The sequence below is a fragment of the Eubalaena glacialis genome, chromosome X, assembly GCF_028564815.1.
Source record: "Eubalaena glacialis isolate mEubGla1 chromosome X, mEubGla1.1.hap2.+ XY, whole genome shotgun sequence".
Classification (NCBI taxonomy): domain Eukaryota; kingdom Metazoa; phylum Chordata; class Mammalia; order Artiodactyla; family Balaenidae; genus Eubalaena; species Eubalaena glacialis.
Window position 1 is genome coordinate 85,359,042 of NC_083736.1, and position 14,629 is coordinate 85,373,670.

A 14,629-nucleotide genomic window follows, 5' to 3' on the forward strand; every position below is an offset into this window, starting at 1 on the left:
GCAGCAGCCTTAGCGTCTCATGCCCGTCTCTGGGGTCCGTGCTGATAGCCGCGGCTCGTGCCCATTTCTGAGGTTCCTTTAAGTGGCGCTCTGAATCCCCTCTCCTCCCACACCACGAAACAAAGAGGCAAGAAAAAGTCTCTTGCCTCTTTGGCAGTTCCAGACCTTTTCCCGTACTCCCTCCCAGCTAGCTGTGGTGCACTAGCCCCCTTCAGGCTGTGTTCATGCCGCCAACCCCAGTCCTCTCCCTGGGATCCGACCGAAGCTGGAGCCTCAGCTCCCAGCCCCCGCCCGCTCTGGCGGGTGAGCAGACAAGCCTCTTGGGCAGGTGAGTGCTGGTCGGCACCGATCCTCTGTGCGGGAATCTCTCCGCTTTGCCTTCTGCACCCCTGTTGCTGCGCTCTCCTCCATGGCTCTAAAGCTTCCCCGCTCCGCCACCCGCAGTCTCCACCCGCGAAAGGGCTTCCTAGTGTGTGGAAACCTTTCCTCCTTCATAACTCCCTCCCACTGGTGCATTCCCGTTCCTATTCTTTTGTCTCTGTTTTTTCTTTTTTCTTTTGCCCTACCCAGGTACGTGGAGAGTTTCTTGCCTTTTGGGAGGTCTGAGGTCTTCTGCCAGCGTTCAGAAGGTGTTCTGTAGGAGTTGTTCCACGTGTAGATGTATTTCTGATGTATTTGTGGGGAGGAAGGTGATCTCCACGTCTTACTCTTCTGCCATCTTGGAGCTCCCCTCTGCCAACACTTTTAACACAAAATCCTTCAAGTAAATATATCGTGGGCAAAAATAAGGATCAAATTTCACTTTATATTTGTAAATGTTTGCCATAGTTTTGATGGATATTATTCCCATAGTAAGGATTTGGATTTCTTTTAAGGAAGTAAATGAGAATGAGGGAAAAGTTTTATAAATATTATCACTAGAAGCATCACCTGCATACTTACATGTCTTTAGGCATATATCATTGTGGTAGATATTACATAAGACTCTCCAAAAATGTCTTATATGCTAGGTTGAGAAGACTTTTTCACTAACCTGTCAATGTGTCTAATATATGGCAATAAAATAACAACAATCTATCAGTTAAATTCACTTGTAGTCTTTGATAGCTAAAATAAAAGGATGATTGTGATAACTTAGAATGTCACATTTCTGAAAAATCTGAGATTCTTGGGTTGCATACCATTACCAAGAAAATGGAAGCATGCTTAGATTTCTAGTGGGAAACCTGCAAACTTTGAGAAAGAAATGTAATTACTGAATCACTGAAGCTCCTCTGGATTCTCTTTTTGCTAGATTTTGAAACAATAATGTAATGTTGAGACTAGTCAGAAATATCATGATCTTATTTTAACTATGATTTTCTTACCATTAGATTTAAGTGGCAATAAAATTTCCCAAGAGGGAGAATAAAGGATGCATTCCACATTTCACCCTAAAACAATCACAGAATCAGTCTGGGTTTGCCTGACCCAGTAGTTTGGGGATTAGTCAGGTTAAGGTATGCAGTTAATATGTTAACTCCCTGAATCTCAGATTCTGTGTGACACTGTCAGGAAAACATTTGGGAAGAACATTTAGAAAGCCTTGCCATATCTAGAAGTTTCAATCAAATTATGTTGCTTCATAAGCCTTTTTTGTAAGGCAGTCACAGTTGGGGAAGTCAATTTTATTCTTGTAGGTCACCTGTAACAGTGTCCTATTATTTTTTTAAAAAACTAAATCCTTTGGCAGCTGAAAATATTTTCCCATTTATCACAAAATCTATATCACTGTGTATATTTTGGGCTATAATTCACATTTCTGTGAATGGAAATTTGGTTGAAAATTTCCTTACTTCTTGCCTGAGACAAAAAATTAGGGGAGATTTAATACAGTTTTGGACATTTACTCTGAATCAGTGCTCCTTATTAGCCAGACTCTTTCCACATTCATAGATAAGATCATTCACGCAGACTATAGACAACTTTTTAAGGCATAAAATTTCTGGATTCTGAAAGGTGAAATAAGATAAATGAATGTTTTATTTTTCTTTCATGTATGACTATTTCATTAGATCAGCAGGGCATCACTGGTGAAATATTAGTGTCTAAAGGATTTAATACATTTTTAAATAAAGTAGAATTCCTTTCCAATGTCTAAACTATGAACTAGTAATATCTGACTCAAGAATGATAAGAAGAGCCAATATCTATCCATCCTCTTGGAAGTATTATTTTTTTTATTTTTAGCAATAATACCAGTGACACTTCTCACAACTCTTTACGATCAACAGTAAGATGTACTTCTCACTTTTCACTATTGAGCACTGTCTTAATATGAACTGGATTAAAATGAGGTTTAAATCTGTAAAGACAGTGATTATTATAAAGCACTTTACTCTTTACTTGACAGCTTGACATTTGATTCCATAAAAGGGAAGATACATTTTGGTTCAGTATGTAGTACATGTAAGGATACAGAAACATAGATCTGCATCTTATCTTTCAGATGTCAATGATGAACCATATTTTGTTTTTTTAAAAAGGTCAAGCATAGATTTTTTGAGCACTAATATTTCCTAGAACTGCCATTTCTCTCATTTGCATTATAGTTAATCCTCAGCAGTTCTGTATATTGGAGTTATTTTATTAGACCATTTTTTAATTATTAGTATTAAAACTATGGGGTTTGGTGGAAGGGGGAAGAGTAATGGAAAGAACATTGTTAGGGGTGGGAATATTATTTTACCTTTAAATTGTTATTTTTGTGCACAATATAATTCAATAAACTTTTCCTAATATTTGAATATTGAAGCATATTATACAATAGAGATATTTAATTGTCAAAGTTAAACGGACAAGATACATCCACATAGCTTTAAGCATTTAACCACCTAATATACTATCCTTATTTAATTTAATGGACATTTGAATGTTGTCAGGTAGGAAAACATTTTAATCTGTCCTTCTAAGTTCTTCTGGCTGTTCTAAGAGTTAAAACGACCTGAGACAGATTAACAGGAGAAAATCAAAACAAAAATCTAATAACATATATACATGGGAGAGATCCCAGAAAACTGGGTAACTCACCAAAATGGCTGAAACTCTCATCTTAAATACCATCTTCAACTATAGACAAAGAAGGATGTTGGGGGTAGTGGTTTGGGGCTTCGATGCTGAGGAAGGCAATTGACATGGAGATGGAAAAGCAAATGTTTGGTAAACAAATGTTTGCTGGGCCAAGCAGGGAGGATGGGACACAGAGTGGACTCTGATCTCTAGGCCCTGCTGAGTTTCCTCCACCTCACCAAGCTTATATTCTTTGCAAATATGTCTGGTGATAGCTCTATTCTGGGAATAGGCCCTTCATCTAAATGCTTTTAGGCAGTTAAGGGCGATGGAACAAAAAAACTTCCTGAGCTTTCTGCTTCTTAGAAATAACCGGCCTAAATTAATCCTCATGTCAAAAAGATAAGTTTTGGGGTGGCAAATTTTGCTACCTTACAATGTGGCATGATACGTTTGACAGACTGCCACACAGACAGACATAAAACTGCTCACAATTGACAGAAAATTTTAAAATCAGATTCTTAAACTGTGCATAGGAAATTCAACTCTAGTAGACTTGGTCTAAAAAATAAAGTTAAATCTGAGACCTGAGCACAAATCTGCTTAGAAACCACTGTAGCACAGGACACTTTGCTCAAATACATTTGAGAATTTCTTCTTTGCTTAGTGTATAACTATAAAATCACCAGCTGACTTTGCAAGTCCATCAGGAGTATGTGCTTAATTCACTTTCTCATACATCTGTCCCATCATTCAGTTACATCTTCAGTCATATAGACCACATCCTGGATTTCCCTACCTTAGGCCATATTGCTCTCTCTGCCAAAAAAAGTCTTCTCTTCACCCTCTGCATCTAGAGTCTACCAGACTTTTCTTATTTCATAGACTTGTCCATTAATTATAGTTATTAGTTTGTCTTTTCTTTTCCTCTAGATCAGAGGTCAGCAAACTATTTCTGTAAAGGGCCAGAGTAGTGTTGCTGAAACCTGACCTCTGTCACACCAAATTGAATCTTGGAGACAGAGTTTTGGGTGAAGTAGCAAAGAATAGCTTTATTGCTTTGTCAGGTGAAGCAGGCCACAGTAAGCTAATGCCCTGAAAACTATGTGTCCCAACCCATGGGGGCTTGTGAGGACTTTTATAGCAATGGTTCAAGGGGGGGCAGGTTTGCTGATAAGGATCAGGGTGCATGCAGGGCTTGCATTCCTTCAATCCAGAGATCATCAGGCATCACGTGGTCTTGTGATGGGCTTCTGTGGTTCTCAAGGTTATCAAACTGTGACCTTTTCTCTGGAATGAAGAATGCTTCATCAAGTAGTTAACATCTTCCATTTGGTGGGGGTTTTAGTTCTGCAGAAGAGCTCAGAGATACTGTTATGTATATCCCTTGAGGAGGAACCAGGACCCTACCCCAAAGCTGCACTATCGTTTCTTGACTGCTCCTCCCTTGTCTCCCAATCCTCTCCCTTCCCTGATTAACAACTGTTTGAACCTGCCCTTTGGAACTAGGGATGGTCATGGAACCTGAATGAAGATTATTTCCTACAAACAAGAAACAGGGGAGGCAGAAAGGCTTTTGTGCCCAGGAGCCCCACAGGGTCCTGCTCAGTTTCAGTAGGTTTTACATATAACAAAAGAGAAACCAAATTCCCGCAAAATTTAAATTGATGATATTCAAACCATCAAGTGTAATAATAATGAGTACAATGTTTTATGTAATAGCGAACTACTAATGAAATGAATGTACTTGTGTATCTGATCTCGGAAAATGTCTTTTCACACAGATAGGTACTGCCAAATACTGATATCAATCCACAAGCATATAGTTTTAACTCAACATATCTATTGTTGGAAGGCATCTGAAGAATTCTATTAGATTCTTTTCTTCATATCTGCCATTTAGCATGCCATTGCATTGAAGATTAATCATTTCTAATTGATAGATAAAAGCTCCTCAATTCCATATTTATTGCAACCTATTGAAAATTTGAGTTTGTGCACAAATGGAAATTCTGCTTCTTGTTTTAACTTCTACAGGGCTGGAGTATATAAAGTAACTTACCATTACTTGTGACTCAAACAATTTTAGTTGTCATCAGAGTGACTTTACTGCAGTATAAGTTTTACATATAAGCACTCTTTTACCTTACAATTTTAGGTTGATTTATCAAGATGTTATCAAGTTTGCAACAAAAACTAATTGCCAGAGTGATTCAGCATTCAATAATAGTGGTCAAGGGTACTTCTCATTCAGCAAAATTTCCGTCTTGGCTCTGAGCTCAAAAATAAACCTTTGCCACTTATAAGCCATCCAATTGCTTGTATGGTAAGGCAAGTCAGGATATTCAACTTGCAGTTTTGATGAAAGTTCACAGAATAACAATGGTTCCATTAGCAATAGTGAATGAAGTTCACTATTGACACTCCTAGTTCAATAACACATGATAGATTCAAATATTTTGCACAAAGTACCTGCTGATGTATAATCCAATAAACAGCCATAGGCTTTGAACACCTTATGTTTTCCAAAGCATTGTATATTTGTCCAGCTAAACTTTTTTTCTGTGCAACATATATTTCACCCACCATTAGTTGTAACACACCTTAACAGATCCCACATCAGGTTTTACTGAATTAGTGTTTTGTCAAATTCTTTGAAAATATTCTTGCCTGTTCTCTTCCACACAGACAATTCATTCATAGAGGCTAATTTTTCAGTCTCTTCAAACTTGGTATTGCTTCCTCAAGCAAGTAACAGCAATTAAGCATTGTTGGTAACATCTGTTAACTCACGAAGGAAAAACACTCCATACCATTTTCCCTTGTTTTTTTTAAATTTACCATTGCTGTTGCTCTCAACGTCCTCAACTTTTTGAGTAACTGTACTTGGTGAAACGCTAGTAGTCTTAAGTTTGTTTTCTCTAGATGTATTTCTTTGGTTGTTGTAAGCAAACCCTGTTTAATAACTCACCATCAGTGAGTAGTTCTCTCTGCTTGGCTAACAAATTAGCTTTTCAGAAACTTACTTTTGTCACTCATTTTCATTTATTTTTGTGATGAAATTCTGCTGTGATAAGACCTTTCATTTTAATTTTCTAATTCTTCTAACTGTTGCTTTCCTGTGAGTTGGAATATTGTGATGAGTGCTTAGTCTGTAATATTAACGTGTATTGCATTCTTTTTGTCACAGCTATAGTGTCATTGCAGAATAAACACAATTTGCCATTTAAATGATAACAAAATAATTCTTGCTCAACTGGGCCTTAAAAATGTGATGTTCCACATCTGACTGTCTCTTCTTTTCTTGATTTGACCTAATGGGCATGCAGGGATAATAAAAACATAAAACATAAACTGTATGGTAAGGCAATAGGAATGGGGCACTTAAAACTGTGGAGGAGGAAAAATAATTTTTCCTCCACCCTTTCAGATTCTTGGCTGAGACCCTCTCCCCAACCTCATAATAAAAGACAGATTAACAGGAGAAAAACAAACAAGTTTAATAACATGTATCCCTCCTGTATATGTGAGAGGTACCCAGGAAATCTGAGTAACTATCTGAAACGGCCCAAAACATCACCTTAAATACCATCTCCAGATAAAGACAAAAGAAGATGTTGGGGGCAGGGGAGCCAGTTATGGGAGGCTATGAAGAAAAGCACAATAATCAAGGGTAAGATTGTTGTGCAGATTTAGGTCTGTTGCCTACTTCACTGAAAAAAGTTTTAGAGATTTAGTCATCCTTCACTTCCTGGTACAGAGAGGGAGACACACTTACAAATGGAGATTTCCCTTATAAATGTAAATATCCTTTACAAAAGGGTAACTTCTCTTGGTTTTCAGAGCTTTTCTTATGTCTGCTGTTTCATAAAAATAATCAGCCTAAAATAATCCTTATGCCAGAAACATATTTTGGGGTGGCAAATATGCTCCCCCTCAAAACCCTGTCAAGTAATAATTACATAACTCTAATTGGTAGTACACCGAACATCAGTATGAAGTCTTGAGACTGTGACATAAGGTCTCTGTCACTGCTACTCTATTCTGCTATTATAGCCCATGAGCTTCCAACAGTCACTGAACTGGGTTTCCTTAGCTTCCTTGAAAAATTTCTCCCTTGGCTAGATAAAAGGATAACTTTTTAACCAAACCCTTTCCCCCATATACTAAAATCACATACATAGAAATGTGTAGAGTATACATTCAATATTTTTAAAACAGAGAATATACTCTCTGTCCTGAAGAAAATAAAATGGATATAGACATCATCTTTTCAAAATCTTGATAATTATTCTGGGTTGGTATGCTAGTATCTCTATACTGGTTCATAAATTTCTTGGCATTTGTAACAACTGTTAAGTATCTTTATATGATAGATAGCAAATTTGTGGTGTGGTGGCATGCACAGGATAGGTTTTAATTTCAGACACTGTAAATTTGCAAATACAAGCTGTTGAAGCCATTGAGTTGTAAAAGCATTGGACTGAAAGTCTCTCCAACTTAAATTTCAGCCATTTAAATGTTTTAAACTGCCCTCCACAATGGCATTCAAATGTTTAACGGAACTCTTAAATGTAACAGTGGGTTATAAGCTCCATGGGAAAAGGAATTTATTTTTGTTTTGTTTTTTTTTTTCTCTTGTTTATTCCCAGTACCTAGAGCTGTGCCTATCACATTGTAAGTCCTCAATAACTACAATGTCTAGAAAGAGATATTTACCCAGGCACTATTTTACTTACCTGTGTTTGATGCATGTGTGCAATGTACTATGTTTTTCACTTTTAACAAACAAAAATACTTCTATTTTGTTCCCCTTGTAAAGCCAATGAAGGAGGTTATACGATCTCGCACACCCATGAAAGAGACAACTACTGTGGAGATCTGGACTCATCCCCAACCACAGGTATGAAAGGAAACACTTGATATTTCCCTTTACTTGATGTTTATGAATGTATAAAAACCATTCTTAAGATGTATTTCTCCATATGTATTCCATGAAGTTTCTTTAGGTGATTTTATGCTGGACTCTAGTGTGAAAATATGACAGTAAATACATATTTCTTCCTAGTGTAGTTTGATAATAATATTGGAGGTAGTTTATTTGTTGCATAAGGTAAAAGTATTCCTCAAAAAGCATCTTCTAAATGGTTGTCTATTCCACTGTTGTTTGTCTAGTCATGAGGTCGTGGAGTGGAAAAAAATTGAGAACTGCTGTTTTACAATATGACTTAAATTTAAGGTTTAGCATAATATAGGACAATTTGATTTTATGCTAATTAGGCAAATTTTAGTAAGACCTCCCTGAAAGAAACCAGTTTGAATTTTAAAGGAAATTATGTTATAAGGTATTTTTTAAAGAATCCACTTTTACTCATTTCAATCAGGACAGCTCAAAATGTGACTAACAAATCCAATCAAATTTGTTTTCTTCATAGAGGCCATAAGGGGAATTTGCAGATGAAGTGAGGAGACCAATCTAAACATTTGTTGGCCATTTATTATTCTGTGGCTGGTTTACTTACTGTTGTCCATAACGTAGAGGTCCTGAATTTGACCCCTTGGGTGCCAAATTAATAACCATAAATTATCCTCTATCCAGTTATTTTCAAATGTCATTTATTTGTTACAAAGGATATAAATTTTTAAAATGTAGATACATAAATGCGTATCTAGAGTATTAGAAAAACAACCCAAATGGAGTGAGAAGAGAATCACATTGCTTATCATTTATTATTTGATGAGTGCTTCTGAAATTCATGGAAGTCATGTGTTCTATAATAATAACATCCTACAATATTTTACAGTGTTAATTTATGCTCTTTAGGAAGAGTTACAGATTTAATACGTGCCCTGTGGGAAGAAATGGTTAATTAAATAAAGGTTCGTTGCAACCCAGGAGCTGTCCAAATTGTTACTAGCTTTAAATTACTCAAGTCCAAATTCATGAAGTTTTGCCAAATTTCAAACTGACTTTCCGGTCTTGCACCTCTGATTCAGTCTCAAGAAAATTGGTGAGGATGTAGAATACACGGTGATAGAATCCACATCTATATCCTTGATTAAGAGGCTATGCAGTCTTCAGAGTAGCTGTTTTGAGGAAAAGTACACAATTTTAAAATGTGTACTTTAAGGTCCAAAGATTTGAACTACTAGTGTGACAAGAGGTAGGACTAGGATAAATAGTTAGATGTCAGATGAAATTAGACATTGTTATGTAACACTCTTCCTCTATGAATAAGACATTGCTCTATGAGCAATATTTTTTACCTAGCCAGTTACTCCTGATTGTATTCTACTAAAAGGAGTGCAATATAAGTAATTCTACTAATTTCTTGCCGATTACTGATTCTCTTGTTTGTTTACGAACTTAAAATCTTGTTGGAGACACAATTATTTCTCTTTTTTTAACATCTTTACTGGAGTATAATTGCTTTAAAATGGTGTGTTAGTTTCTGCTTTATAGCAAAGTGAATCAGCTATACATATACATATGTCCCCATATCTCTTCCCTCTTGCGTCTCCCTCCCACCCTCCCTGCCCCACCCCTCTAGGTGGTCACAAAGCACTGAACTGATCTCCCTGTAGTGGGTTCATTTTGTTTGAGGCTCTTTTATTAGGTAAATCTTTTAGGTATCTGAGAGCCTTGATTGTCCTTACTGTGTGAGACTTCAATTGAAATTTAAGATGCATCATAGAGTGGTGGATTGCACTGCATAGAATTACCATGAATATGATACAGATAGGGACTTTCCAACCTTGTTTTTGGTAAACATTGTGCTTGCCTCCGAAAAGTTTAAAGAAAATATGTGTTTTATGAATAAGCTTTTATGGTTCCTTATATTTAGCAAGATATTCAATACTCATTTGTGGGATTTCAAAAGCAACAATCTAAAAATAGAAACTACTGAAACTAGAGTGTAACCTGAAAATTAAATTATTTCTATTCCTCCATTGAAATCTTTAAACTCTTTGATAATGCCTCCCTCTACCATTCAGATGACAATTAAAGTCATGATACAGATGGTGACTTGGAGGGTTTATTTCTTTTAAATGAGCAAATACTACAGTGGTGTCCCATAAAGCAGAATGGTTCTTAGCTGTAAAAGCCAACTGTTCAACTAATTAAAGTAACTTGTGAACCATGAAATAGGTCAACTTATTCTTTGACCAAAGAAAATCAAAATGAAAATGTCCATTTCCTTACAAGAAATATCCTTGTAAGTCTATTTCCTTTAGCGCTTTTCTTAGAATCTTTAGAAAATATGTGTACAACTGGGGTGCATGTCTTGAAGTTCCAAGTTAGATTTTTAAAAATTAACGTGATTTTTAAATAACATTGGAAAAGGAATCAAATCACGCATAGCAGCTTTTCAATGTGCAGTGGACAACAATGGGGTCATAAACATTCACTGTAGCTAACCTCCTAGCATCTGTGTAGTACTAGGGGAAATAGAGAGCTACTCGGAAATGGCCGTTGACCAGCTTTTCACATGCTGTTTACATATGCCAGTTCATGTGGAATTCTTATTTTTTGGTAATGCAGCATTCTATAATAACTCGATCTTTTCCCCTTGCATAATAAATTCTCCACCCCCAATCACCTTCCCTGCCTCTGATTCTTAGTAATTACAATGCTCTGTGTGCTAGCAAGTCTAAAACTGCATAACATTCTGTCAAAAACTTGAAACAAAATAAAACTAGTATATCTGGGGGGAGTCTTTCTGTGGCTTTCTATGACTTTCAATTACAATGGCCTTGCTTGTGAAACAATTCTGAGGACAGTCTGATTATGAATATAGACATTAACTTGGCTGCCACTGTACTTCATTAAATCCAGATGTATTGTGATCACGACTTATATTCATTGAGAAATAAATAGCTTAGAACAGTAGTATCAGGCAACTGCTATAGAATATATGAGTGGGGAATGGACCCACTGCTTGACATTAACTCCCCAAACCTTAACACCCACAACTAGTGACTTATGTCTACTACAAAGAACACAGTTCACCTCTGGCACAGAAAGTAAATGAAATAGTGCAAACACTGTGAAGTGATAGAAGAGAAATAAGAAAAGTAGAGCAAATTTTTACTTTGGAAAGATGACAGAAGTCATATGTGGCAATGGAATTTATTTCTTTTATTTAACATAACCTATGTAAACTTACTACGTATCAGGTGGTCTTTTAAGCAATTAAAACATTAACTCATTGAATTCTCATTACAAACTTATAACTATTACTAAACCTATTATTGTTATCATTAACCCTATTTTGTAGATGAGGAAGTTGGGGCACCAAGAGATGATGGCAAGTACCAAAGACAGGATGCAGACTCCCTGGGTCTGGCTCTAAAGCTCATCTTTGTAACAACTGCTTAAAAATTTCTCACCACAAATGAACAGCAATAATGGAAGGTGGTCCCTGGGACAAGAAATATTTTAAAAAGAGTCTCTTTCTAGTGTTAAACTAACATAATTTTCTATTCAGCTAGAACATCTGCTTGTATTTGCATATGATAAAGGAAGATGACCTCGTTATGATGCTGGAATGAAAATAAAAGAACAATAAGACGTGTGGATCATAAAGAAAATGAGGTTTTAAAATAATCAGAAAAATGCAATTTTTAGACATATTAAATCTACAATGATAATCCTTAATGAAATTCTTTCTGCAGGATGAGAAAGGCTAATTAACAGTAATAGAATGCGTGAGAATTCCCATGGTTTTAAAGAATTACCTTGTAATCTTGGAATAGTGGCTAACAGGATCACTAATTCGATATGTTAACAGTAAAGTCATTTGATGAAGGAATTGCTACACTAATCTTATATTTTACCACAGCATGGTTGGGAAATCCACAGGGCTTTGGCAAATCAGTTTTCATAAAGTAAAATCAGCTCTTACAGTTCTTTCATATTCTAAATGGCCTACAACTACTGATAGAATAAGTCACACGCTATTACTGGTTTTTTGTTTTGAAATAGAACAACTCCAAAGGAAAGTTTAGATGTTCAGGTTAAGGGTCAACACTAGTGTCTTTGCTTCTCTTGCAAGGAAAAAAAAATAGATAATTAAAGAAAACTGCCTTCCTAGACTGTGCATAATTAAATCATGAAATGTTAGACTACACTTAGGCAGCATTTTGTTTTGATTTCAATATGTGTCTACTCAGTGGGGCCACTTGTAATGTTTCTTCATTAGCAGCAAAAGTATCTTGAAAAAAATTCATTGGGGTCATGAAACCACAAAACATTTTCCAAGGTGCACATACCATTAACTTCCTTTAGTTGCCAGCCTCGGTTTCACATCAGATGATATTTTTGATAATGCTTTTAAGATATACACTATTTAAAACAATTTTTTTGAACTACACACTTCATAATTCATGTTTTCCTCAAAGATCAAAGCACTTATCTTTTGGCTGGAAATTCAGGATGTGTTTTTTTTCTTGTTATGATTTCTTCATGTTGTAGAGAAAAGTATATGTTCTATGGGAATGTAAGCTAATGATCATGCAAGGATCTGAGATCAGAATTTTTCCAAAGCTTAATCTGGGAACTTTTAAGAGTTATTTTCATCTTCTAGGATTATTTTGTGGAAGGCCTTAAAATGCCAAGCCAACTTTAGAGGTAAGTCTTGACACAATAGGAAGCCTCATTAAAAAAAGAAATCAACATGCCTTGATGTGACATTATATATAACGTTTTATTTTCAGACATATGGAAAATACTCAACATTGTTCTCCGACCAGACTCCTAAGATTTAGCCTTTGTCCTTGACCTTTAGTGGTGTGAGTACTTTACTTTTAGTCATTAATGACTTTTATTTTTAAGTGACTACTAAAAGCATCATGCTAGGTGCTCCACAGTAATTATTTCCTTTTCTTCAGTCCCTACAGCAGTTTTGTTGAGGTGTAGCTATAATATCTGCTTTTCTTAGTTGAGGAAACTGGGGCTCAGAGAGGTTGAATAATGTGCCTAAGTTTGCGCAGCTTGTGAGTGTTAGGGGGATTCAAACTTTAATGTTCTGATTCTAAAGTCCATGATTCTTCCCCAACTGCACACTGCCTCGCATTCTTATTATATTCATAGAGAATGTCTCTTCAGTGAACATGCATCCCATGTGTGACCTGACATCCCACTGATTCCATGGCTTATTTGTGAATCTCAGCAGCATAGCAGATTTGTGCCATGTTCACAGACAAAAGTCTCGTGAGCACCCACAGCAGATGAATACACACTGCAACAGATGGGGACCATTCTTCTGGAGCTCTTAAACTACAAAATATTGGCGACCAGTTTTGAAAAGAAATTGCTAACTATGATGTTAATATCCACTGGTTATTAAGCTTTAAAGTAGAAAATAAATATAGACCTTAAATATCATTAGGTACAATAGTAATTCATAGGAATAAAAAAAGGTCTCAATTTTCAAAACATAAGGAAGAAATCAAGGATGAACCTACTTTTACCATATTAATCATTTCTTTACATGGAATCTGGATTATGAGTTATCAGCCTGCACATGAGTCCTCTAGCAATGCCTAGCACCCAAGCAAAATAAATTGTATTTGTAATCACAGATGAAACCTTTTTGATGACACTGAAATCAAAGTGCTAAAAGCTCATCACTTGGTTTATCTATCATGTGGGCTCACAAATAAAGCATGTTGGGAATTAAAAGTAGGCCATATGAGGGAGGAATAAACATCAAATTAGGTATGGCTAGAGTTGGGGGCACCGTTCAGGGTAAGGGTACGATCCTCACAGGAGAACTGTCAGCAAGCAAATTAGAATTCCCAAGGGGAAATATGATAAATTTGGACTAACTTTCAGAAAGCAAAGGTCCTGAACTAGTGGGAGGGGTTCTGTAGAAAAGATATTTAAACAGTGCTGATAATCATGGTCAGGCAACCATATTATTGGGTTCTCTTTGTAGTAAGACTCCAGCCAATGGCTCTCCCATTAACTATGTGTAAAACCTGGGGCCAGTGATAAAGTATTTGAATTTGTTTCCACATCTGTAATATGAGGATATTTATATCATTCTTATAGAATTGCTATGAGGGTTAACACAATATATTCTAAGGCAAGCACCCAATAGATGTTCAATACGCAGATATCCAATTCTTTTTTATTTTTTTCCAATCCCATCTAAAAATTGGAAAGTAAAACAAGAAGCTGGGGAAAATTCCAGGCACATGAGCTGGGCGAGTGAAACTGCCATTAACAAACATGGGCATTCAGGTTTCCATGGCCTACCCTAGCACACCACACTCTGCACTTAGGTAGTGAGATGACTGGGCACCTTAAAATACTCCCAGATATGGTGAGGATCATTTCAAGCCCAAGGTAGAGTTGGCATTCACCTCCTACAGTTCAGTGAGCTGACAACCTTCAGAAGTATATATAAAGGAAAAGTAGATAATTGCCAGAGACATCATATGTCCATGTCTCTTCATTTTGATAGGAGATACCCTGAAGGAAAAAAATTCCAGTTGATTCAAGTTTATATATCAGTTTCTCAGATCAGCATGAAATTATATGCTTAAAATACTTCCTTTTGGTTAATCTAAAACT

The 14,629-nt window shown here is 36.3% G+C and overlaps 1 protein-coding gene across 1 annotated transcript in view; it reads left to right on the plus strand.

Annotated features, from left to right (window-relative positions):
• Nucleotides 1-14,629, plus strand: part of PCDH11X (protocadherin 11 X-linked) — a 694,161-nt gene that overhangs the window by 339,129 nt on the left and 340,403 nt on the right. Inside the window, exon 4 of the mRNA XM_061179538.1 lies at nt 7,871-7,951. Coding sequence (XP_061035521.1) covers nt 7,871-7,951 — 81 coding nt within the window. The remainder of the gene's footprint in view (nt 1-7,870; nt 7,952-14,629) is intronic.